The sequence below is a fragment of the Equus caballus genome, chromosome X (assembly GCF_041296265.1).
Source record: "Equus caballus isolate H_3958 breed thoroughbred chromosome X, TB-T2T, whole genome shotgun sequence".
Lineage (NCBI taxonomy): Eukaryota > Metazoa > Chordata > Mammalia > Perissodactyla > Equidae > Equus > Equus caballus.
Window position 1 is genome coordinate 12,549,945 of NC_091715.1, and position 25,824 is coordinate 12,575,768.

At 42.7% G+C, this 25,824-nt stretch overlaps 2 protein-coding genes across 13 annotated transcripts in view; one reads left to right on the top strand and one right to left on the bottom strand.

Annotated features, from left to right (window-relative positions):
• Window positions 1-25,824, bottom strand: part of CTPS2 (CTP synthase 2) — an 89,573-nt gene that overhangs the window by 21,359 nt on the left and 42,390 nt on the right. For 7 of the 10 annotated variants that reach the window (XM_001915970.6, XM_070256980.1, XM_070256978.1 and 4 more), the window contains 2 exons: window positions 10,303-10,399; window positions 2,005-2,060 (listed from right to left, as the gene is read on the bottom strand). In XM_001915970.6, coding sequence (XP_001916005.1) covers window positions 2,005-2,060; window positions 10,303-10,399 — 153 coding nt within the window. Of the gene's footprint in view, window positions 1-2,004; window positions 2,061-3,405; window positions 3,520-10,302; window positions 10,400-25,824 lie in introns of all 10 variants that reach the window. The other 3 variants (XR_011434625.1, XR_011434627.1, XR_011434626.1) reach the window with 1 other exon arrangement.
• On the top strand, window positions 19,284-23,169 carry S100G (S100 calcium binding protein G). 3 transcript variants are annotated; one of them, XM_005613939.4, is made up of 3 exons: window positions 19,284-19,430; window positions 19,933-20,082; window positions 22,914-23,169. In XM_005613939.4, exons 2-3 carry the CDS (start codon window positions 19,948-19,950, stop codon window positions 23,016-23,018), a joined length of 240 nt encoding a protein of 79 aa, XP_005613996.2. In that variant the 5' UTR covers window positions 19,284-19,430; window positions 19,933-19,947; the 3' UTR covers window positions 23,019-23,169. The 3 variants fall into 3 exon arrangements, with proteins under 3 accessions (XP_005613996.2, XP_005613997.2, NP_001075359.1); XM_005613940.4 differs by having other exon boundaries at window positions 19,333-19,430; window positions 19,939-20,082; NM_001081890.1 differs by lacking the exon at window positions 19,284-19,430 and having other exon boundaries at window positions 19,948-20,082; window positions 22,914-23,018.

Consider the following 25,824-nt stretch of genomic DNA (forward strand, 5'->3'; position numbering starts at 1 on the left):
TACTCCACATCCTTGTCAACACTTGTTATTATCCATCTTGTGATTATAGCCATCCTAGTGGGTGTGAAGCGATATCTCTTTGTGGTTCCCTGATGACAAATGATGTTGAACATCTTTTCATTTGCTGATTGGCCATTTGTATTCTTCTTTGGAGAAATGACTATTTAGATCCTTTGCCATTATTTACTATTGAGTTGTAAAAATTCTCTATTCTAGATTCAAGTACCTTGTCCAATATATGATTTAATAGGTAATCATTTTATCTATTATCTTATTTTTCGTCCTCTCCAATTAGAATATAAGCTCCCTAACAGGAGGGAGACCATGTCTGTCTTTGACCCTTCCATCTCCAATGCATATCAGTTGCAAAGTAAGTATGAATGAATTAAAGTCCACACTATTGTATGCATAGTAGTTCTTACACCTTCTAACCACCACTTAGGCAAAGTAGCTCAATAGTTTTTGTCCCACCAGTTGGGCCAGTTCCCAACAGAAATAAGACCACAAATAGCCTACACTCAGAAAATCACGTTCACTCGAATGGATAAAGAAGATGTGGTACATATATACAATGGAATACTACTCAGCTGCAAAACAGAACAAAATCATTCCATTTGCAATAACATGGATGGACCTTGAGAGAATTATGTTAAGTGAAATAAGCCAGCGAGAGAAAGATAATCTGTGTATGACTCCACTCATATGAGGAATTTAAAATTATGGACTAAGAACAGTTTAGTGGAAACCAGGGGAAAGGTGGGGTGGGGGTGGGCACAAAGGGTGAAGTGGTGCACCTACAACACGAATGACAAACATTAATGTACAACTGAAATTTCACAAGATTGTAACCTATCAATAACTCAATAAAAAAAAAAAAATCACGTTCACTGATTATAGTGACACTGTTGGTAGCTTACCCAGCATCAGTTCCCACTGGCCTTCCTTCAAAATAGGACCCTGGTATCTGGTATCTATTCCACCCACATATGGCCCAGGGAACTCCATCTCCCCCATTCTAGAAGTTGGTCCTAAGTGGTCTAAGCCAAACATGATAAACTCATCCTTCCTGGCAGATGAATGATACAAGAACACAGGATTAAGCCTGGCTCAGTATTGCCCTGGCAATGGTTACTAGTTCACAGTGGGGCAGGTCATCTAAATTGACCCAATTAAACTGAAAAAAAACTTCCATGTCTAAGAGAGACACACGTTGCCTTAATTGCTGCTGGCAGCCATCTTGCAACCATGAGGAAGACCAGCTTGAGAGCAAGGCACACACACAAAAAAGGGTAGGGCCAAGAGAATGCCAGACACAGCAGGAGCCCTGATTGTACCATGCCTGGAGCCTGCCCAGCCTCTGGACTATTATCCGAAATAACAAATTTCCTTATTGTTTAGGCTGGTTTGAATTTAAAATAATGAGCAGCGATTTTGGTTCTTCATTGCTGAAAGCATCATAATTAATACACTATGAATCCTGGTATAGACAATCTGTATTTTGGGGAACCTGTGCTTCTCATGTAGAAATCTCAACAATAACTCCTCTTAATCATGTGACACTAAGCCTCATGCTCAATGTGGACTTCCAAAGAGATTCTCAAACCAAGAATCCATCATGTGATACTCAGAGAAACATCTCTATCCCAAGAGCCATTTGGTTCCTTTTCAGAAGATGCAAGTCCCCCTTTTCCCAAACCTGCCAAAATAAAGGGCAGGTGGTTAAGGATAAGGATGACGACCTTATGTTGGTCTAGGAGACAGCAGTTAGGGTAACATAGAACTCGGATATGTCCTGTGTGCAGATACTTAAAGATTTTGCCTTTGGAAAGCTAAGAAGAGCAGAGTCTCCCCACCCCACCCACCTCCTCTGGGAAATTTGGCACACCTCCCCTGAGCCCTACAGATACCACGGGGCTGGACACCTTTTCCAGAGGCCCACTTGTAATCACAAGTTCCTCGCACTCAGCAGCTATATTCTACAGTAATTCAGTGTGAAAGCCATACCTCATATCGATGTCTGTGTCTTTCTTCTATAAAAGGAACATCCCCATAAAGTTTCCCTGTAAAGATACGAGAGTAGAATTAATACTGAGTAATTGGCTTTAGAACCACATCCATGGCAAATATGTGGGCGAAGCCTCTTTGATCTGTCTATCAGAGACCTAAAAATGAACTAGACCCTGAGTAGTAATCTAAATTTTCTTCTTTTATGGTACAGGACAGTGATAGCTTCTTTGAAACCCTGAAGCAATTCTCAAGCAACCATCACCATTGCCTAAAGGGAAACTCGCTCTTATACGAGTCCACCTTGTACTCCAGCAGATGTGCCCTCCTTTCATACACCTGCCTACAGGACTGAGACACTGAGTGATGTCCGCACCATTGCCCTATTGTATTTTAGTCTCCAAAAAGACTAGACAGCAAGGAAGGTTGTGTCATTTTGTTGTTGTTGAGGATGTCCCCCTGTGCCTAGCATCATCGCATGGCAGGTGTACTCAATAAGTCAGTCCAGAGAACTGCTCCTAACAACATGGTGGGTCTACTCCTCAGTCTTTTCATTCCGCACCTAGACACAGTCTACACTCAGCAGCATCTAGCATCTTGCCTTGTCATGGATCGTCCTCCTACAGCACTTTCGGGGACAGTGTGGATCAATGGTTCCTAACCAGGAATGCACAGGGAGCCACTCGTGGTGCTTCGTAAAACCTCACATGCCTGGGCACTCTCCTAAAAGTAACCAAATTAGAATCTCTGGTGCCAGGGCCCTGGAATGAGCATTCTTAGTTTTATTTTGTTTTTAAGGTGTTTTCAAATAGAACTGGACTGGTAACATTCTGAGCTGATTTTTAACATACAGTTTTAAGGGAAATTTCAATTTTTTCCTTTATCACGGATATGGCAGCGGATTAATTTTTCTTCAATTATTTTATTGAAATCGTAAAGGTTTAATTTCAGGTGTACATTATTATTTGCAATATGCAGTATAGACTGCATCGTGCTCACCACCAGTAGTCTAATTTTTATCTGTCACCATACATACATGCCCCTTTACCCCTTTCACTCACCCCCCCAATCCCCCTCCCCTCTGGTAACCACTGGTCTGTTCTCTTTGTCCATGTGTATGTTTATCTTCCACATATGAGTGAAATCATGCGGTGTTTGTATTTCTCTATCTGGCTTATTTCGCTTAACATCATACCCTCAAGGTCCATCCCTGTTGTTGCAAATGGGACAATTTTGTCTTTTTCTTATGGCTGAGTAGTATTCCATTGTGTGTATATATATATATATACAAAACATTTCCAAAGTTCTGAAAACATGCTTCATCATACACCATATACATTTTATATATATATTATATATAGAGAGAGAGAGAGTACTTCACAAACAAATATTATTGAGTACCTGCTTATGCACTAGACACTGGTATCAAGAATTGAGGGAAGAGGTCCCTATCTTGTCTGTTATCTTGTAGAGCTTATGTTCCAGCTTCCATTCTTTCTACTGGGATTTCATAGTCTAGAGATAACAACAGCAATCACATGGTTTACTTATTGTTCTAAGTGCTTCACATATTTTGACTTATTTAACCTTCACAACAACCCTAAGAAGTAGAGACTCTCATAATCCCCATTTCACAGGATGAGGAAGCTGAGGCAGAGAGGTGAAGCAACTTGCCCAAGCCACACATCCACTAAATGATGTAGCAGAATTTAAAGCCGGGCAGTCTGGCTCCAGAGTCTTCACAGCTCCCTGTTCTTCCTGTCACCTCTGAGATATCTTAGCAAACACAGAGTTTGCCTTAAGCCAGGCAGCAGGCACAGGCCATGCAGTTTCAAAAGTGTGCACAATATCCTGCAAGTCCGGAAGACTCCGAGATATAATTCCTTATATCCTAATTTGGAGATTTTTGCCATTTTCCTCACCATCTCTGTTAATGTTGGTAGGCTCTCAGATTGGATTTGCTAAGTCATCTGTTGTAATGAGGAAGCAGAGAAGACATTTTGGACTATAGGAGGAAAAGATCAAAGTCAGAGGTCAAAGGGGAATCAGAATCCTCTTAAAGTTAAGTCCAGATCTTTCAACTGCTTTTTCTTGTAACTTTATCGCTTGCATCCCTTGAGTCAAGCACATGGTTTCAGACTGGCTTTCAGAAGCAGGGGTGGGTCTTCACTTTCTAGGCCCCCTGCTCTCCTCCCACAAGACACTCCTCCTGAAACATGCGGAACCCTGTCTCAGGGCTCTCAGCACGCGGTAGCTCTCAGCTCTGGGAGCTGATTGGGTTTTTCCATCCCCTCTGTGATTAAGGTCCAGCCATTCAGTATAGTGCAGTGGTCAAGAGTTCAGGCTCTGAAATCAGCTCAGAGACTTTCTAACAAGTGACTTAATCTTGCTGGGATTCCTTTCTCTCATGCAAAATGCGGCTGGGTCCAGGGGTGCTGAGAGAAATAACTGAAATGATGCACATATTGTCTTAATCACTGGTGCTTAGAAAGTGCACAGTCAAGGCTAGCCACTGTCTTTCTCCTTTGTTTATTACTTTTGGATTTTAGTATGTCATTCTTTTAATTTTTATAAAACGTCTCATTTCTTTTAAGTATCTAAACTCCTTCCCTTTCCCTCATCTTATTTTTTCATGATCTGCTTTTATCTCAATTATAAAAATGACAATTTTCTAGTTTAAAAATGCTAATCTTTGCCTTTAACTCTACATTGCAATGTTACATTCTTTTTCATTGCTTGTATCTCTTTTTTTCCCCCATTTAGTATTCTTATCCCATTTTCAACATCTCTTTTCTTAGATTTTCTGTATTCTTCTGCTAGTCCATATTAGTAGGTGGGCAGCAAAGACACCAGAACCTGCAAGACAAAGGGGCTGCCTGACCCCCTCTCTTCAGGCTGCCCTCCTGCTGCCCCAGTGGGACCACATTCTTAATACTAGGTCACTGACTGAAGTTTACACTGAGCTTTGAGAGAATCACAGGTCGATACAATAAACCCTTCACATTTATGATCCTCACAGCCACCTTGAATAGTGCCTGTGCCTGGTACTATTCTAAGGACCCACACGTATAATCGATTTAACCCTCACAAGAACCCCACAAGGCAATAGCTATTCTGACGTCCGTTTTACAGATGCAGAAACTGAGGCATAGTGCGGGTAAGGAGCTACACAGCCAGTGACGGAGAGCTGAGGCTGGAGGGGCCTCTGATGGGGCAGTGTGGCTCCAGGGGCTGGGCTGTTACCCACTCCACTAGCTCCCATGGGTGAAGTATTCAGCGCAGGTCCAGTAAGGGGACATAAATGCCATCTGTTGTTATGACTAAAGGAGCTGTGTCCCAGACCTGCGAGCCCCCATTTTAACAGAAACACTTTAGCAAGTGTTTTCCCCAACAAAAGGCAAGAAGCAGGGGAGAGAGGCGCCCTGCAGCATGGACCATCCGTAGGGAGGCAGGGAGGCTGGCCGGCTGGCACGCCCCTCTCACGAAGCCCCTCACTCTCCTTTCAAATTTGTGTCTCAGCATGACAAATTACCATGGCTTGGACTTTCAGCATCCTAAATCCCTGGCGACCTCTTTTAAACTATTTTGTAAATCACCTCATTAACCCAGCCACGGCTTTTTGTGTGGCATGGTTTTTTCTTAAACTTCCTAAAAATCTAGTCACCCCAGGAACTAGAAGGAGTTTTTCCCTACCAATGCTTTCATAAGCGATAAGAAAACAAAAGCAATTTTTCTAGCCTGTGAAAATTTGTTCCCCCATATCCTCATTTCTGTCAGTTCTTTCAAAGTGGAGATTGAACCACTCTGCATTTCCAATGCCATGAATTTGACCCAGATCCTTAACACCAGGACTCACTCAATACCTCCTCATTGGCCTCTTGCCTCTGTTTTCTCAGAACAAAAACCTTTTTCTCTTACAGTAAGGCAGAACCAAGCATTTTAGTCAAGTCTTTCTTACTATTATGAGAAAATGCAGAGAAGGTGCCCGAAAGGAATTGTCTTTTTCTAAAGCATTCAATTTCCAGCTGCCTGTCCAGCCGCCGGCGCTGGCCTCCTGCACCCTGGGCTCGGCCACATTCCCTGCAGCATCACCCTGAGGCACTCTCCCTGGCCTCTGCCAGCTGACACCTGCCTGCATCAAGTCTCACCGTCCTGTGTTGTCTGCCCTGAGGATGAAGGTCATCTTCTGGGAACTCTGACAGGAAATCACCAGGATCTGGTCTCCTGCACTGTTGTGTACACTGCACTGCAGTGGGCTCCTGATTCCTTCTCACACGTCCTGCTGCATTCTCCACTGGACTGGACACCCATAGAGGGCAAACTGGCATCCACTCTCTTTTAATGACCCCACAGCCCCGCACTGGGCTCATGGGGTGGCCCTGTCCCTCCTATGCCTCCCAGAGTGCTTGGCCTCCTCTGCACCCCTCCACCTCTGTGCATTGCTGTTTCTAAAGGCAAGGTCTCCCTACCCGTTTGGGTGCTGCTTTAGAGGGCAGAGTTACACAAATTGCATATAGAATTCAAGACTGCTTTAAACCGGGTTTACTGCTTTAAACTGAGCATTCCTAGCAGCGCGTATACACCAGATTGTGCAGTGTTCAAACACGTGACATGAACGGCCTGAAAAACATGTTCTTTCTGGTAGGCAGCAGTTTGGTTTGAAAACCAGACTCAGCATAAAGAAAGGCTTGCTTCCCTTCCCGGATATCTTGGCAACATGTCTGGGACCTGACCAAAAAAATTAAGCCTGGGGCTTGTCTTATTTTGGAAACACTATCAAACAAGTTGTCAGCTGTCCCCTGAATGAGCTCAGAACCTGGTCTGAATTGCTTTGCACTTTATGATGTTCCCATCTCTCACACTCAGTTGAAAGCCCCAAGCAAAATGATAAAGTTTATTTTTAGAGTCTTAAAACCCTCTAATAACAAAGTTCCTCAGTGCTCTCCCTGACTCCCCTGTCACCTAAGCCTGATCCACTCCATCTCTAGTCATCCCTCATTCTAGATTTCTCACTCTTCAAAGCACCCCATTTAATACATAACTGCTCTGTGCCATTTCTCCCTGCTTTGCAAGAGTCATCTAACGAGTTAATCAACCAAGTAATGGTGTCACTATAAGGAGACAAGTCCTACCATCTAGGTTCCCAGATAAAATGTGGGGTTTTTTAAATTGCGGTGTAATTTACATTCAATAAAAGGTACAGATCTGAAAGGTAGAGCGTTTGACAAGTTTAACACTCGTCAAATGTGTGTTTTAAGGGTTACATTCCAGAGAGTGATTGGAATGATGAGCTGTGTGGAGCCAGGGCCACGTGTTCCAGCAGAAGACTAGAAACTATGTGAGAAGAGTGGCCTGGGCCTGTTCTGACCACCCCCTGACCATAAGCCACTTCAGCTCTGAGCCCTCTGCTTCCTCAGCTGAGAAACACAGAGGTTGGGTCAAATGGCTTCTGAAAGCCCTACTGGCCTTACTCTGTCACTAAATAGGATATTTAGGCAGGCAAGTAGACAACTAGGAAGATGTCCTTGAACCCCCCCAGGAGGAGAGCAGCCTCATTGCCTCAGCCATGCTCCTCATTCAGCCTGTGCTGCTTCTGTCTAGCCAGGGTTTAGCAAGCTGTGGCAACCCCGAGGCAAAACAGGATTCCCCTGACTGTTTTTGGTCAGCCCTCAAACTAAGAATGATTTTTACATTTTCAAATGGTTGGAAAAAATCAAAAGAAGAATAATATTTCACGATGCTTGAAAATTAATGAAATTCACATGTCAGTGCCCATAAATAAAGGTTTATGGGAACACAGCCATGCTCGTTCATTTACATATTTGCCTATGGCTGCTTTTACACGACAATGGCAGAGGTGAGTGGTTGCATCCAAGACCATATGGCCCCAAAGTTGAAAATACTTACTATCTGGCCTTTTACATAAAAAGTTTACTGACCCCTGGTTTAGACCATTTAGGTAACAGACTTTGGGTTGGCAGACCACTCCCTTCCCATGTTTAAGTGCTAGTGGAGACTTGAGACGTGGGCAGTATACACACATGTAAATCAACATTTGGGGGTGGGGGGAAGTTTCCACTTTGTAAGAATGAAAAGAAATGCAAAATGAAATACAATAATAAAGGGCCCTTTTGTTCTTGCTCATAGAGCAAAAATAAATATAACAAAAATACTAGCAAAAGACTAGAGAAGGCAAGAACACTACAGTACAGTTAAGGTCATTGTGAACTGGTTCACCTCTTCTTTCAAACAATCCAGCAGAATTATCAGTCATAAAAGCATTCATACTCTTTGACCTAACAGCGTGACTCCTGGAAATCTATCCTAAGGCAACAATCAAAAGAACAAAAACACTGTGTCAAGACGCTCGCATCAGCATTGTTCTAATAAAATGCTAGAAACAACCTGAAATGTTTAACACTAGGAAATGACTCAGTAGATCATGGTTCCCTATCTCATATCGAAAAATTATATGCCCAAGTAATAGACATGAAGGCTAGATACATGAAAAAGTTACGCTACAAAAAAATACTAGACAAAAACTAAGCATGATAGATAGTTTGGAAAAGACCATGAATATGCAATTAATACTTAGGTAAAGGATTAGAGATATAAAGTTTGGGAAAATATCTTATTTCTAAAGACTCCTGAACCAGCTTTGACAATTCTACACATATTATCATTAGTCCTTTTATAAGAAAAAGCCTTTGCAGAACACAGACAGAACACAGGACAGGAATGAGCCTCTGGGAAGACATTTCTTATAAACAGAACAAATGATGAGTAGCAGTATTTTTGTTTAAATCAATTTATACCTATAATCTCCACTTGTGAAAACTCAAATTCAACCCATCAAGTTGTATACATTAAATATGTACAGGTTTTTGTATGTCAATCATACCTCAACAACCAGTGTTTAAGATTCATAAAAATCATCAACATTATTTTTATGTCTACTGTAAAGAAATACAAATCTTAAATCAGTCTTATTTCCATTAAGACACATCAAATTTTTAAATGTACTGAACACAATGCTCTTTTTAAAAAGTTTAGTACAGTTATCACTGAATCTTTTATAGCAGATACAATTTTAAAACATTAAATTTCTCACTAACCATTTTTTGTCACTTAGGTAATTATTTGAACAAAGTTTCAAAGTATTTGAAAACATCGGAAAGCCAAAGAATCACTGCCAATATCCACGAAGAGAAAAAAATTCTTCTATTCTTAAAGAAAAAAGTCACTTTGAGAACACCAGCTTCTTATCCAGAGAAAGCAGGGAAATGTGTACACTTTGAAACTTTTCCTTCTCAATTTCACTCTTGCTAGGAAGCTCTATATTCCTTAGAAGCTGTTTATCATCCTTAAAGGAGAAACTCACATTTCAGGTCTTATTCTTTGAGTTAAGAAGGCATGTTTCTAAGGTATTCTGATAACTTCACAGGAATGTGCTGGACGCCCCAGATGCCGGGATTCCCTTCCTCTGCCTCCAGCCCTTTTAGCATTTTGCATATCCCCTTTCATCACGTTCTTTCTGCTGGTTTTGAGGCCCAGGGAGAGCAGTGCTGGTATCTGTCCCATTCGCTACTGTATCTGCAGAACCTAGCACAGTGCATATGGCACAGAGCAGGCGCTGAAGATATATTTATTAAATTGAATTAAGGGCTTTGGGTTTTTTTACATTGTTGTTCTCATATAATACATTAATCTATAAAAAAGCTCCACAGAAATTAGAATAACTTTATGGGGAGTAGGAAGATCAGCAACTATCAGATGGTGAGCCACGTCATATTTTCCTCTCCACATGCTGGAGCTACGGGGGACAGAGAAACAGACTTCTGGGAGACGTAACTGCTCTCCTCCTCAGGAAGTTCATAAACTAGCCGCTAAAACCAGTCAGACATGAAACAATGAAACAGGGAGCGTGTTTCAACGCAGTGGAGAGAACAGAGATTCAAAAGAACTAAGTCTGAATCGGGGTTCTCCCAGTGCAACGGCATCTGCAGGGAGATCAGTGAGTCACAAAGCCGCCCGCTGGATAGGATACAGCGGAGATCAAATGAGAAGGGGCATTTGCGTGTGTTCTACCAACCGTTCCAGGGAGAGGAATCGGGAAGCAGGAGGGGCAGTGAGGGCAGGAAGAGACAGGTGAGACGGAGTCCGAGCTCCTGAGGCTGCTTGAAAGGAAGAGGGCAAGGTGGAAGGGGTGGGGTGAACGCCACCAGGAGGGCTGCAGCTGCACACAGTCCTGCACGCGACACCCGACATCTTGTAAACCAAATGATCCGAGAAACTTACTTAAAATTGAATTTTCAGTTTTGAAAACAGTTCTTCTTATTCCCAGCCTCATTGTTCCTCCCAAATTGCCAGGGTTGTGTTCGGGCATATCGATCACCTTAGAAAACAAAACAAGTCCGATTTTGTCATTTTGTAAAAATGCCATTTCCCAAATTTCAAGCTTTACTTTTAGAGGCACGATCATTGGGTAAGCATGTTCCCTAAATAATAAAACCTGATCATTCCTTTCAATTTTCCTATTAAATACAGCCATGCTTTATACACTCCTCACAGTACACTTCCTTTTTATCTCTGCTCCTCATCTTTCATTCAAATCCTTGTAAAAAATTTATCAGGGGCATCTTTGTGTCCTTCTTCCCATCACTACTCAACCTGTCAGTTCCAGGCAATGTTCACACTTCAAGTTCTGGACTTCTGAGGCCTCTCACTTGGGTATTCACATCTCTCCCATAATAACGACCCTCTCTCACTGCCCACTTCATTCCCTAAAGGTTTTCCATGAGCAAGTTTGTCAATCCTTGTAGAAAAGTATACCAAAAGTACTTATTTGTAGGAAACCACTCAATTCCTTTAAAAAAAAAACAGTAATATTATCCATTCTAGCACATTCTATAGGTCAGAAAATAAACACCACCCTGGATCTCTCTCCCCCCCACATCCTTCATATCCAATCTGTCAAGTCCTATCAATTTACCCCCTGCAGACTTCCTACGTCCATTCACAGCTCCAACCACCTCCCAAACCACAGCACCTCACCCAGGCTACAGCCAGAGCTTACTGACTGGCCACCCCACATTTACACGGCCCCAGTCCACCCAGCATGCTGCAGGCAGAGTGGTTGTGGTATTTCTCTTGCTTAAAATCCTTCAATGTGTGCTATTGGCCCAGCCTCACCCTCCAGCCTCACCTCCCGACTTTCCCCTCACACCCTGAGCTCTGCTCGCCACGGCCTTCCTTTAGTTCCTCAGGTGCCTCTTCTTCCCTACTGCCATGGGGACTTTGCACATGCTGTTCCCTCTTCCCAGAACATCTTCTTCCACTCTCCTACCCTCTTTTTCTAAATTAACCCATCCTCATCCTTGAGTTCTTAGCTCAACTCTCCAATACAAGCTTCTACAGGAGCTGACATTCCTGGACACTTAAAGCCTTGTCAGGAGGATCCTCTACCTACGCCCTCCCCACCACAGTACTTCTCTCAGTTTGCGCCTGTAGAATGCAGTCTGCAGTCTATAGACTGTAAATCTTTGAGAGTTGGGGTAGCATTGCTTTTCCTCACCATTGCATTTCCTCGAATTATTCATTTATTCCTCGAATAAATGAAACTGGCACACGGTATGCACTGAATGGATGCATGAAACACCAAACAAACTCAGACTAAATAATTTCAGATTTATCTTTATGATTAACTCACAGAAATTCAGAAACACATGATTTTTATGAAAAGCCTGTTCTCACTAGTCACTGGTCTGTTTTCTCAGTTCTGTTCACTACAATCTCATGGTTTTGTTTCATCTTTCTTTTAAAGTAATTAGGAGAGACTACAGTTGGGTGAGTTAACTTGTTCTAATGGAATTCACAGGCTTCCCTCTCATAAAACCTTTCTGGGTTTTTTTCCCCATACCCTAACTGCCACATTTGCTCTATAGGAATCTTTGACAAGTGGAATTTTCTGAGGTAAAAATTTTCCAAGAACTTCTCTGATCTTATCAGTGCCCCAGAAGAACTTTCCGAGCCATCTGAACCCTGTGCCCCGAGTTCGCTCTAAGAGCCCCTGAGGGGAAGGGGTGGAGAAAAAACCTGAATATGTCCCTTGTTGGATGGAACGCTCAATTCTGAAGTGCTCTTGGCCTTCACATCTCTTCCCTATCTACTTTGGTTGGCTAATTATGGCTAGATTAAGCACTACTGGAGTAAGGCGAGAGAGAGCATTAGCTTCTAGTTCACAAAGCTGAGCTGCTTACGTGTTTTCTAGGAAAGGACAGATAAGGCTACACTATTAACCACAGACTCATAAGACGTCCCAAGTTTATTCAGAGCCTCAATTTCTCTTAAGTTTAAGACAACCTGAACCATCTGGGAAGACCACAGCAATAAACTCCTCCTGGTTCCTTCTTAAAAGTGTACTGTGATTCTTCAGTCCACCCTTACCTGCTGCATTGGGTCCGTCTACCCAGGAAGAGTCTTGTAATGTAGTGTGCTCAGTTATTGGCGAGTTTGGTGTTCAGGAAATTTTCTGGTGTGAACCATTGAGAATAGAGTCAAATGACTCAACTAAGAATAGGAAATCTGACTTACTGTTTACTTGGGATAAACACGACAAACATCTCAAGACCAGAAAATATTTCCGAAATTAAAGTGGAGGCAAGGAGAGAGAAGGAAAATGCACAAGGGCTGCCTAAGGGCATGAAATACTCCTCCAACATAGGGGGAAGTCTGGAAATTCCCGACAGGGCAATGTGAGAATGTTACTCAGAAACAAAGAGGCAAATATCAGGAGAAAGAGCTGGAAGAGTTGACGGTGGAAGAGAGGAAGTAAGGATTACTGAATGTTTTTATTAAAGTCCTTTTGAAACTGTTGGCTTTTTAAACTTTGTCCATGGAATTACTTTAATGAAAATACAAATTTAAGGCCCGAATAGTGAACGTATTATTTAGGTTTTCCACTAGGGTATTAGTTCACGTCACCCCTGCTATTTCAGCAGCAATACATATGACCTGCTCCTGAAACGACAGCACTAAAAGAAATTCTAAGGAGTGACAGCCATGGTGATCCTCCGATTAAAACATGCAAGAATAGAACCCAGTGGAGAAGGTAAAGAGAATGTTAAAGAAAAGATGGGGGAGCAGGTGGGAGCAGCTTTCCAACTCCAAATGATGCCCTGAACGTCAGGGAAAGGAGAAAGGCAGAGCAAGAACTGACAGGAGAATTGCCGCTCTCTCTGGCGTAGGAGCCTCATCCGGGGCTGCCCATCACACACTCAGTCGAAGAACGTCCAGGCCAGGAACAAACTGGTGGGATCCAAACACTCAGGAGGGGGACGTTTGGGGAAGGTCAAGAACACAGTGCCTTTCTGGCCAAGCCTGGCCCAACCAGCTGCCTTGCAGAGTTATCAGGCAATCGTACAAGTCCTACAGGCCCTAAAGATAACACTGTGGTGCCTCTCGGGTTGTAAGCAACCTGATTCAGCAACAAAATTCAGGAAAACATCTTTGTTCCTGGCATTCCTTCCACAAAAAGTGTGAGAGACAGGAGAACATCACAGTTTCAAAACATATCTTTTATCATTACTGGGGTGATTAAAGAAAAGAACCTCAAATATGCTTTAGTATTAATCTCAACATTTCCCAAATACCCTAAATTTTGCGTTTAAGAGGAAAATGCCTCTTCCGCTACAAAAGGATTGCCTGGCCCGCGGGCTCTGATTTTACTTAAATACGGGCTGTCATCTGATCTCCACTACAGATCTGTCCTTTCTTGGAACTGAACCACATAGTACAAGAAAAATAAAAAAAGATCAATAAGTAACGAAAATTGGTGGTGATAAAGCTTTAGGAGATGTAAAAGTACCACATAGGGATAAATACGGCACTAATTAACCTTTACCAAAGTTTCTGCAGCCCGCAATAAAAGTGCAATGGGTTCAAGATCTTATGCATCTCGGGTGCCTTAAACAACAAGGTTTAGGGAACTTAGGTTCTCTTATCAAAGATGAAATTCCTAAATGGCAGTGCATGAAGGAGGGGAAGCCTTCTAACCAAGCCGCCAGAGCCCTGGGAAGGCTGGCTTCCCTCACGTCCCTTGCCTTTGGACATTTGATTTGGGGATATTGGGAGAGCCTACCCCCCAGCAGACCGTTTCCAGTCTCTTAGGCCACACACACAGTGATTCTCTCAGACTTTCTAGTATATTCTTCATGTATTCTTTACAAGGATTTCCCCAACCCATTCCTTTCCTCCTGTCCATTAAGTTTTTCTGGTTATTTTTTTTTTCAAGCCTGTTTCGGATTTTGATTCTTTTTTTTTTTTTTTCCAGAAGATTAGCCCTGAGCTAACATCTGCTGCCAACCCTCCTCCTTTTGCTGAGGAAGATTGGCCCTGAGCTAACATCTGTGCCCATCTTCCTCTATTTTTTTTTAAAGATTGGCACCTGAGCTAACATCTGTTGCCAATCTTTTTTTTTTGTCTTCTTCTTCCCAAAGCCTCCCAGTACACAGTTGTATATTCCAGTTGTAGGTCCTTCTGGCTCTGCTATGTGGGACACCATCTCAGCATGGCTTGATGAGCAGTGCTAGGTCCATGCCCAGGATCCAAACCGGCAAAATCGTGGGCTGCCGAAGTAGAGCATGCAAACTTAACCACTTGGCCACAGGGCAGGCCCCATTCCTCTATTTCATATGCGGGAGGCCTGCCACAGTGTGGCTTGATGAGTGGTACATAGGTCCGCGCCTGGGATCCAAACCAGTGACCCCTGGGCCGCCAAAGCAGAGCGTGCCAACTTAACCGCTAAGCCACTAGGCCAGCCCCTGATTTTGATTCTTGATGAGCCATATTCAAGTTGTGCAGAAAGTATGAACCAATTCATGTTGTTCAGTATGAATTAATGCTGAGTCACACTACTAGCTGCAGCAGCCACCATAGCCACAGATCAAATCTAAACTCTTCCACGTGGCACTCAGGTTCCACCACCTCATTCAGAAACCCAGTCTAGCTATGGTCTCTCCATGTATTCTAACTTGTGTTTCCCACCTCAGCCAGAAGGGTCCACTGCCAATGGCTCCTCTGCTCCCCTCCGCACAAGCCCACTACACACATCTTGCCTCTTCACTACTTTTCCTAAGAGGCCTCTCCCTACCATTCCAAGTGGGCTCATGCTTCAGGGGCACCATCCAGTTCTCCTTATTGCCCCATAATTAATACCACCCTGTTATGCTCACCCTACCAAATAAAAAACGTATACATTGTCAATTCATTTTTAATTAATTCTTGTGGTAGTTTGAATGATGCACCCCCTCCCCCACAAAAAATGTCCAAGTCCTACTCCTTGGAGCCTGTGAATATGATACCTCACATGACAAAAAGGACTTTGCAGATATGATTAAATTAAGGCTCTTGAGATGGGAAGATTATCTTGAGTTATCTGGGTGGGCCCAGTGTCACCACAGGGTCTTTATGAGAGGGAAGCAAGAGAGTCAGAATCAGAGAAGGAGATGGATGACAAAGCAGAGGCCAGAGAGAAAGAGAGAGAGAGAGATTGGAAGGTGCTGCATTGCTGGCTTTGAAGACGGAAAAAAAGGCCATGAGTGGGCAGTCTCTAGAAGCCGGAAAAGGCCAAGAAACAGATTCCCCCCTAGAGCCTCCAGAAGGAATGCATTCTACCAACTCACTTTACACCTCTCAGATCCAGGACAGGAAGAAAATTAATTTGCCTTGTTTTAAGCCACTAAGCTTGTGGTAATGTGTTACAGCAGCAATAGGGAACTAATACAGTCCGTTACTGTATACAACTTTAACCTCCATCATTTTGTATATGTGCCTCCTCTCATAAACTAAAGTGTGGGCTTGCCAAGCACAAGAACCAGATCTTCTCTGTCTCCACCAGAGTCCAGTAGAGCGTCAGGTTCTGATCGAGTGCTCCATAATTAAAGCCCCCTAGATTTTTATCAAAAACTAAGAGAGGAGACTAAGGGACTGGTCAGTGGGCCTAAGAGCGGCGGAGGGGTCTCTGAGATGCCGTGGATCGTCCCAAGCTGCAGGCAGGTCACTTCAGCAGATGGGAGAGGAGAGGCAGTGCCCTGCTCTGAGGCAGAGGCACCACAGTGCCCAAGCCCACCTCTCATCTGATACAGGGCCATTATTTCCCTTTCTGTCTTCCCAACCCGCCATATCACAGAGCAGCAAGAGGATGCAATCTATGATGGTGAAAGCATTGAGCAGTCCTATGAATTCGTATTTATCTTCCAGTCTTTTAAACTTGGTTTTTTTCCACCAGTAAATAAAGGCGTATATTACTTCCATCAGAAAAAGAACATTCTTCTACCTCAGGTGTGACCATAACACTTAAATCGAAGTCCTACCTCTGGGCCTCACACTAACATTTACCAGCTCTTCTCACAGAAGCCCCACTCCTGGGAGGGGGCAGGTGGCACAGTGGCTGAGGGTGCAGGCTGGGCCTAGGCTAGAAACCCAGCTCCATTACCCCCCAGCGATGTGACCTTGAATGGGTCCTTGACAGTCTCTGTAGACTGGAGGTAACAGTGGTATCCGAGTCACAGGAATGCAGCAGGAATTTCTCAAGGTAATAGGTCAGGTCCGGGGGCCTCACACAGCCCACAGTAAAAATCAGCTCTCAATAAACGTGCTATGATCAGGAGGCCTCAGGAGGCCTCAGGGAACTCAACCACCCAGGGCCAGCACAGGCAGGCCTCCAAACCGGTGAGACCCACAGCCCAGGAAAAGGTTGGAAGTGGAAAAGAAGGTGAACCCTGTCCTAGGGCTCAGGGAAGGCAGGGAAGGAGATGGGGCTCCCTTTTAGGGACGGCTGCACCGGAGCAGTCAGGGTCTCCTCCAAACCTCAGGATCAAAGACCACATGGAGAGCACTTCCCACCCATTTTGTTTTGCAGGGCCTGGGTACTGATACTGCACCCTCTTCCTGAAGGTGCTTTTCCAGGCGCTGCCTGCTGTGGACTTCAGTAGAAGAACGCAGCTACGGAAGCCTCTGGTACCCGGAGCTTTTAAAATAAGTTACTCTTAGCTTTCCTAGGAAAAACATAAGTCTGTCCAAAGATCAAGCAATTGAATAGTGAGGTGACAAGTAACCTTTGCCTCTCCATTTCTCCATAACCAATCTTGTGCCTGTCATTTTTTCCCCTTTCTCTAGTTTCAAAATGCACTCTTTTGAACACACCCTGCATTTATCGCCCGTCTCCATATATTTTTAGTTAATGTTTCATGAGATTATCTATTGGTGGCTTTCATGTTTCCCACTGCAGGTTTACCCTCACACTTGAGTCTATAGGTAAAGAGAAAAATAAGAGATGAGAGATGTGACTGGCAGAGCTGAGCAAGTAAAAATTTAAGAAGACCCATGAGTCATTTGTCAAGTTTTGTTATCGTTACTACAAGCATTAAGTTCTAACAACAAGCAGCATTGGGCCTATTTTAATCAGAGGTCTTCCCTTGAAACGAGAGACTTGTAGCCTAAAAGACTATTAACCAATACTGTTCCAAATGTTTTTCTTAGAGTTAATTTTATATATATACACACACATACATACATACACACATGTCATATATATGTCGTGTTATATATAACACATACCTGTCATATAACAGATAGTTACTAAAATCATATAGTTATATATTATATAGTTATTAAGGTCATACATAGTTAATATAATCATTTCTTCAATATAGACTCAAGAAATGTAACAACTGCCATGTTGATTTTAACTCAAGAGCTAATTTGAGAGAACAGATGATCTAAGATGCTATTTCCACAACTGGAGAAATTTGAATATGGGTTGTGATAATAGCATTGTGGTTGTGTGAGAGAGGAGATAAGATGCTGAGGTATTTAGGTGGAAGTTTCTGGATATATGTAACTAATTCTCAAATGGTTCAAGGGGGGAAAGGTTTCTGTCCACAGAAAGAGAAAGCAAATGTGGAAATGTTAGCGATTAGTGAATCTGGGCAAAATGTGGGTTGATGTTCACTAACTATTCTTGCAACTTTTCTGTAGATTTGAAATGTTTTAAAAAGGTCTTAGAGGGAAAACAACAATCTTATCGATTGCTCAACAAAACCCTACTTCCTCCAAGGTAAAACAGAGCATAAGTATAAAAACACTGGAAATTCTCTAAAATCTTGATTAAAATGCATTGCCAAAATTAGAATATTTTTGTGTAAAAGTCTTATAACTAAAAAGAAAATGCTTATCTTTACTCCAAGAAGTGAGTTAATACATAGTCAAAATACTGATGCATACCAAAGTCAAAGAATCTGAGATAAAAGCAAGGATAACATATACAAGACAGCGAAGGTGCATGGAACGATGACCGATGACCATTCGGGATTGGTGGGAAGCTTTTAAGGAACTCTAAGAGATTTCACATTTGTTCTCCAAGGTAGACAAGGCCCTAGAATTTTAGGGCTGAATAATGAAGGGTCAGCGAAAATTATACAGGAGTGGAAGTGTCCAAGTGGTTAAAAGCTGGTAAGTGCTTTTAAAGTCGATCTGAAAACCCTTGTTGTGAGTTATAATCAGTATTAGATCAATGTCCCCATTCTTTCATGGAACTCTTTCCAATAGAAATAAATTTTGTCTCCAATTTTAAAGCCCGGCAGTTCTAAAAGTTCGAAGTATTTCCAATTGAATAAAAGTCAGTCAAGTGTTTTCACAAGTTTTTAGAATGATTAACAAAATATATTTGGTAAAGAAAAGGGTATTAAACAAAAAGCATATATGGGAACAAATAATAAAAAGGTTGAAAAACGACCGCACTACTTGGTAATCTTGCTTTGCCAAATAAAACCACAAATTACTGTGTATCTTCTCCCCGCTTCTTAAACCTGCTTCTCAATGATACTTCTATTCATTCATTCAGTTATTCAAATATTTAAGCATCTAATATGTACAAAACATCAGAGGGACTTCAACAGCCAGACCGCAATTTTTTAAAACTATGTAGTATTGACTATCTATTATAGTATTTTCGTTCCTGGATGTGAAGAAAGTTATTTTTTCAAACTTAAATATGCGACTAAATTGAAATAAACCAACCTTCCATATTTAAGCTTTCCGAAAGGTGAACAGTGAGCAAACCATAATTCTACCTTGGAGGGAAAATATAACCTAAGGGGGAAAAAATCCACGCTTACTCTTGGGACTCTGAACCATGAAGCAATTGGGGAGGGGCCCCTTTATTGTATCTTGCCCTTAGTTACGAGGTTCATGCAATCTTAAGCTCGGTTTCAAAAACCATTAATAATTACCCTTAAGAGGCAAACAAAAGGAAAATTTCATAATCAGCGTGGTGTGCCTGTGAAGACTATAAAAGCCGCACAACCCTGCTCAGCTCCTCACACTCCTGTTCCATTCTCCTAGCTGCCTCACTGCTGGGTGACCAGGTAAGTGTGATCTTAGTATTATCTGGAGCTCCTTCTGCTTGCATTGATATTCACTCTGCTTCCTTTCAGAATGGTGTGAACGATAATGGTCTGGGGAGAAAGTGGGTTTGTGCCATCTAAACAGTCACTTAGAGGCTAGAAGCTGTGGTCAGGGTTCTTCAAGACCACAGCCTAGAGCGCAGACCAGGTACATAAAAAGTAAAGAATATCATAATTACCAATAAAAGTGTTTGGCTCCAGGGACTATCTCCTAACAGATGTACTCTAAGAACAAACATTTACAATACTGTCTAAGATGATTCTCTTTAAAATATGTGCAGTTCCAACGGTTCCTGCCGCCTCCCTTCTCCTCCTCCCCCTCTATTTCTTCTCTCCCTCCCCCCTTTTCTTTACTTTCCCCCACCTGTGCCAAGGAAACAGCCCAAGGGCACTAAACCCTTGCTGGCAATCATCAGTATAAAACTCCACTCCAGCTTTTTGGTAAATTCATTTCTTTCCCAAGTTACAGGACACCAAAATGAGCGTGAAAAAGTCTCCTGAAGAACTGAAGAAAATCTTTGAAAAATATGCAGCCAAAGAAGGTGATCCAGACCAGCTGTCGAAGGAGGAGCTGAAGCTACTGATCCAGAATGAACTCCCCGCTTTACTGAAAGTGAGTGCACAACCGCAGAGCCCGCTGAACCGGCCTCTGATGGGGGGAGTGGAAGTGGGTGCGGAGAGGAAAGGACACAGGGAGAGCCTGAGAGCTGCGACACTGAGCACTGAGCGCAGCTCGGCCGGGGCAGGGTGCGCAGCAGCCCAGGCGCCAGCATCGCTTGAGGGAAGCATCGCTTGAACCGGTGCTTTCCGCCCCTGGTGGCAGGTCACGGTTCAGACAGCAATCTCCTAGAAAGCCAGGGCCGAGCCGTCTATCCCTCACAGCCTGGGGGATAGTACTCTAGCCAGAGCAAACGGAAGCAGGGGTTGCACTTTCACTGAGCTGGGCCTGGAAGACCCGCTGGTCGCCAAGCAGACACACCAAGGCCTTCAGCCTGGAATCAGCAGCCCCGTGCCAGGCTTTCGGAAAACAAAGGGGCTGGCAAAATAACAGTCAGCCTTGGACGTGCTTCTCTGTTATAGGTAGGATCTCTCAACAACACCAACACTTACTTGGCAGTCCCTTAAGAAAACCTGCCTCTCACTGACAAATTGCCCTCTGTCGACAACCATTTAAATTTCAAAAGTATTTAAATTTGTGTTAATTTGCGTCAAGCACCTAAATGTGTGTTAATGAGGCAACCATGCATTTCTAAACAATCTTCCGGACTGCCTCTCCTTAGCCATAAAGTTTCTCATCAAAGCCGCCTCAGAGTTGTCAAAATCTAAACGCATCTGGAGGCCATGAGGAACAGGGAACTGCTGATTGTCCGGGCTCCGATGCCTTCCCTTGCAACTAAAAGCCACCTTCAAAATAGAAGCAACCTGTGCAACTATCACATCTCACTTGGTCACTATTTAGCTGTAACTTCAGAAGAAAGCATTTGCTTCTCAGATTTTAGCCAGAAATGTCCCTTCTGCCAATATGACATGTGAGAAGGTTTCTGGTCTTAGTTGTTGAGGTTTCTGTTTTTAGCACTATAAAGAAAAGTGGTTGAATTCAGTGAGCTTATAATCCAATATTTTCTCATTTTCTTCTAGTTAAAACATAGAATAACTTTAAAAAAAAGTTCAAGGTGCTAGCAGAAAGAGAGACTTTTTAATTAAAAATAAAAACAAAGGTTTCTGAGAAAGACTAAATCCTAAAAAAACTGTTAAATTTTTCCAAAAGGAAAAACAATAATAATAATAATAAGAGGAAGGAATAATAATAAAAGGAAGGAATAATAATAATAAAAGGAAGAAAAATAATCTGACAGGAAAGCCTAGGCAATCTACATGAACATGTTGTTTTAAAAGGTAAGACTGGGGAATTTTTCTATATTTAATGTATTTCCTATAGAAAACATATGACTTTTATAATTTGAATAAAGGTAGGAAGACTAATGGTAAATTTTGAAAAATCTACTTACCAAGTCATGTACCTGATTATATTTCCATAAGGATTACTAAGGTTTTCCAAGCTATACTCTGTTTACATCATCACCTTGTATGGTTTAGAATCTAGTAAATACTTCAGGAAAACAGTGTTTGGTATTTATAAAACAGACGCTGAATACCTTACAGTTTGTTATCACAACAAAGTGCCAAATGTCTTTGTAGGAATCTTAGGGGTTACGACATATCTTGATATAGAGGTCTGTGGCACAACAATGTGAACATACTTAACACTACAGAACTGGACACTTAGAAATGGTTAAGATGGTAAAGGTTATGTTATGCGGTTTTTTACCACAATTAAAAAACAGTTTTGAAGCTGACTTATAAACAATAGGTTTCCTAGGTACTATTTTGTCACAGACAGAAAGTCAGAGCTGCAATGGCTTTAAGATTTGAGTTTTACGGCAAAGACAAAAAGTGTCTGCTTAAGACACTACAGGAATATCAATAGTCAATAGGGCGTCAAGGTGAACATGATCTCATGTAACATCTCCAGCAGTGGTTCTCTGAGCGTGGTCAGTCCTAGACCAGCAGCATCAACAGCACCGGGGAACCTGTGGGAAACACAGATTCTCAGGCCTCCCCCCAAGCCTAGCGAATCCGAAACTCTAGGAGTGGGACCCATCAATCTGTATTTGCTAGGGTCAGCAAGCCCATCTGGTAATTCTGATGCACGAAGTGTGAGAACCATTGATGCAAAGTCATCATGCACAGCACAGAGGTGGGCTGCAGCCCAGGGTCTGGAAACAACTGGGGTCATTGCTAGTTAAAGGGTTGGGCTCTAGAGACAATGTTTGAGCCCCAAGCCCTCTTCTGACCAGCTGTGAGGCCTGGAGCAAGTGAGCAGCTGTCTCAGAGCCTCAGTCTCCTCATCTGTAAAGTGGGTCTCTCCCACAGAGTGGTTGGGAGGACTGCAGAGGCTACAGAAAGCCCTCGGCACAGTGCTGGCCAGTGGCCAGCCATGCATGCTGCCTCAGGTTAGATGGCGGCCCAGCCCTGGAGCTGGACGCAAAACCAGCTCCCAGGAAAACCCTGGGAAAGCAATCCTCAACTGTTTGTGGGCCGTGGGCCCCTCGGCAGTCCAGTGAAGCCCTCGGGCTCCTTCTCGAAAGAAAGTTTTCAGAGGCATAAAGAAAAATACAGAAGAGTACCTAGAAACCCGATTATATTAAAATAATAAATGTGTGATATGGGAAAAAAAAAAAAAAGTATAGCCAGTTCTGTGACATGGAGCAATACTACAGCTAAAGTTAGTTTTTCCACCTCTACCTCTCAGCAGCATATGACCAAAAACTCAGCTGCCTTCTTGGAACGCAGACCTAGTGCCTCTAATTTCAGAGAATGTGGAGCGGTAACTGATTCATTTTCTCTCCTCTCACTTATCCCATCTTTTTTGTCTAAAACTAGGGTTCAAGCTCCATTGATGACCTCTTCAAAGAACTGGACAAGAACGGAGATGGAGAAGTTAGTTTTGAAGAATTCCAGGTGTTAGTGAAAAAGATATCCCAGTGAAAGAAAAAACGAAACAATGTCATTCTAAGCCCCGAAAGAAGAGCACCTGGGATGTGGCCCTACTCTAGATGAATGGCTAAAGTCTCTGTTTCATTCTTTGCTATTGTAATAATCCGGTGGTGAGGCCCTAATAAAGAAATTCTTAAACATGTCTTACCTCGTCAAGTACTGACTCCCATAGTTTAATGGATCTAAAGGTAACTTGAGTCTGATGCATCTAATTTTATAGATTAAAAAAAATTGAAAAGGCCCAGAATAGTGCCGTGATCTTGACCAAGACTACAAAGATGTTGGCAGAGACGTGGAAAGAATTCTGACATGCCAAACTAACTCCCTCACTCCACTCCTCAACCAGAATAACCCTGTTCCAAAAAAAAGAATAACTGTTCCTTGCTCTCCCTCCCTAACTACTCAGTGCTCACATTCTTTCCACTTTCAACTCGTATCAATAGCTAGTGAGAAACAGAATTGAAAAAACAGACACTTGGCTTTAAAGTCATCTCCCAGCACTCGCTGTGCTTTTTGAGTCAATGACCTTCTCAGGGAATAGAAGGAAGACAAGACCAAGAATCAGATCTGCTCCATCACCCAGGGGCTAGCCTTTGTACTGGTATGCGATGTGTAAAATAAAAGGGACAGGAAGACAGAGGGCCCTCCCAGCTCTGGCATCCTGTGCTCCTGGGACTCTCGGAATCTCAGAAACAGTTAGCTCTCAAGTTCCACTTGTTGAGTCCAGCTAGGGGAACAGAAGAGTGGGGAGTGTGGGAGTGGAATTTAACCAAAAAAAAGAAAAATGACTTCTAACCCCTCCACCAAGAAACAAAGGAGATTTTTATATACAGTGAGAGAATGTTTACATACAATTTGTGGCATTCTAATTCAACACAAGAGCATACTCATGGCATCAAAAGCCTTAAATAGGGGTTGGCCCTGTGGCCGAGTGGTTAAGTTCGCGCGGTCCGCTGCAGGCGGCCCAGTGTTTTGTTGGTTCGAATCCTGGGTGCGGACATGGCACTGCTCATCAAACCACGCTGAGGCAGCGTCCCACATGCCGCAACTAGAAGGACCCACAACGAAGAATATACAACTATGTAACGGGGGGCTTTGGGGAGAAAAAGGAGAAAAATAAAATCTTTAAAAAAAAAAAAAGCCTTAAATATTTCCAGGGACTATATTTCTAATATAGTGTAATATAGTCTAAATATTTCTAATGACTATATAGTGATTATATTCCACTGCAGGGATATCCCATAATAGTCTTAAGTATTTACCCATTGTAAAGCATTTAGATTATTGTCATTTCTGATTCTTCTAATTAACGTTATAATGAGTACCTGTTTATATCTCTGTCAACGTATCAGATTTCCTTAGGAGAATTTCTGAGGAGCAAATGTCTAAGCCAGTGGGCATGAATATTTTTATGGTTTGTGAAACAGACCCCCAATTGATTTTCCAAAAGGTTGTATTGATTCATATTTCTACAAACAGGCAGGAAAACACCAGCCTCACTCCCCAGACAGCATTAGCCAGCATTACCCATTTTAACAACTTTATTAGTCACAAGAGTGCACGTCTTTTATTTGTCTCTGTTTTTAACAGGAATCCCCTACTATTTCACCATTGAGTTTACTGTTGGATATTGGTTTGTAAAAGGTATTCTTTCTCTTGTTTAAGAAGTATTCTTCTCTTCCTAGTTTGCTATGAGATTGTGAGCAGCAGGGTTTAGATACTGGAGACTGCCTATTGAGCATCTATGCTGACATAGAGGTTGTCTCTTTTGTTTGATCAATATGATGCGTTAATCGATTTAACTCCTGGGATAAACACACTATTCAGTCATGATCGATTATTCTTTAATGCTTTTTAAATTAGTCTACTATTTTATTCAAGATTTTCACATCTTTATTAATAACCAACATTAGTCTATAGTTTGGGATTTTATTTTTTGTTGCGTGTGATTTGTTGAGTTCTAATATCTAGGTCATGCTAGCTTCCCATTTTAGCCTATGTTCTGGACCTCAATCAGCTGCTCGCAGAGTAAATACACATTATCTCTTTCAACTCCAACATATATAAAGCACCTACTGTGGGCAAGGCATTATACAAGATGCCAAAGGAGATACAAATTTCCAGACCTCTGGGATCCTAAGTCAGTCAATCTGGGATCAGGCTAGGGAAAGGCTTACTTGAGGAAATGGTATTTCAACTGGAATTTGTAGGAGGAGCCTTGAGGGGAGCCTGCAGGGAATGGGCACGACTGGACATTCAAAAAGAGAGAAAACACCCCAAGGAAACACATCATGTCCAAGCACAAGGCAGTACAGGGGACGCACACACCACGTTTTGGGTGGAAAGCCAGCTTTGAGGAATAAAGAAAGCACACTAGCTTCAGATCATGAAAATCCTTGGTTGCCATGCCAAACCAAGGTCAGAAAGGGAGCAGGAAGGTATAGGAGTCAGAAAGTGACGTGAATGTGCTTTAGGAAGATGAGGTGGCACCAAGAAATAGTCTGCAAGGGGAGGTGGTCCCAGAGTGGAGGTCAGAGCTAGGCAGGAGGCCTCCCAGGCAAGCTGGGCAAGCTGGGCAGGCCTCGAAGGCACACCACCAATGCACAGGAAATGCATGGGAGAGATACTTTCTCCACCTGGCTGAGATTTACTGACGTGGACGAATTCATTTGAGGGTTAACCCTCAAGAAGGGTGAAAATGTTGTGTGTGGTGTGGGTGTATGGTGTCTGTATGTGTGTGTGTGTGTGTGTGTGTGTGTGTGTGTGTGTGTGTGCGCGCGCGCACGCACGGCTATTT

Excerpts from the sequence above, each read along its gene's own strand:
- S100G (XM_005613939.4), top strand. The coding sequence starts at position 19,948 with ATGAGCGTGAAAAAGTCTCCTGAAGAACTGAAGAAAATCTTTGAAAAA. Across the intron at positions 20,083-22,913 it reads AACTCCCCGCTTTACTGAAA|GGTTCAAGCTCCATTGATGA; the intron begins GTGAGTGCACAA and ends GTCTAAAACTAG.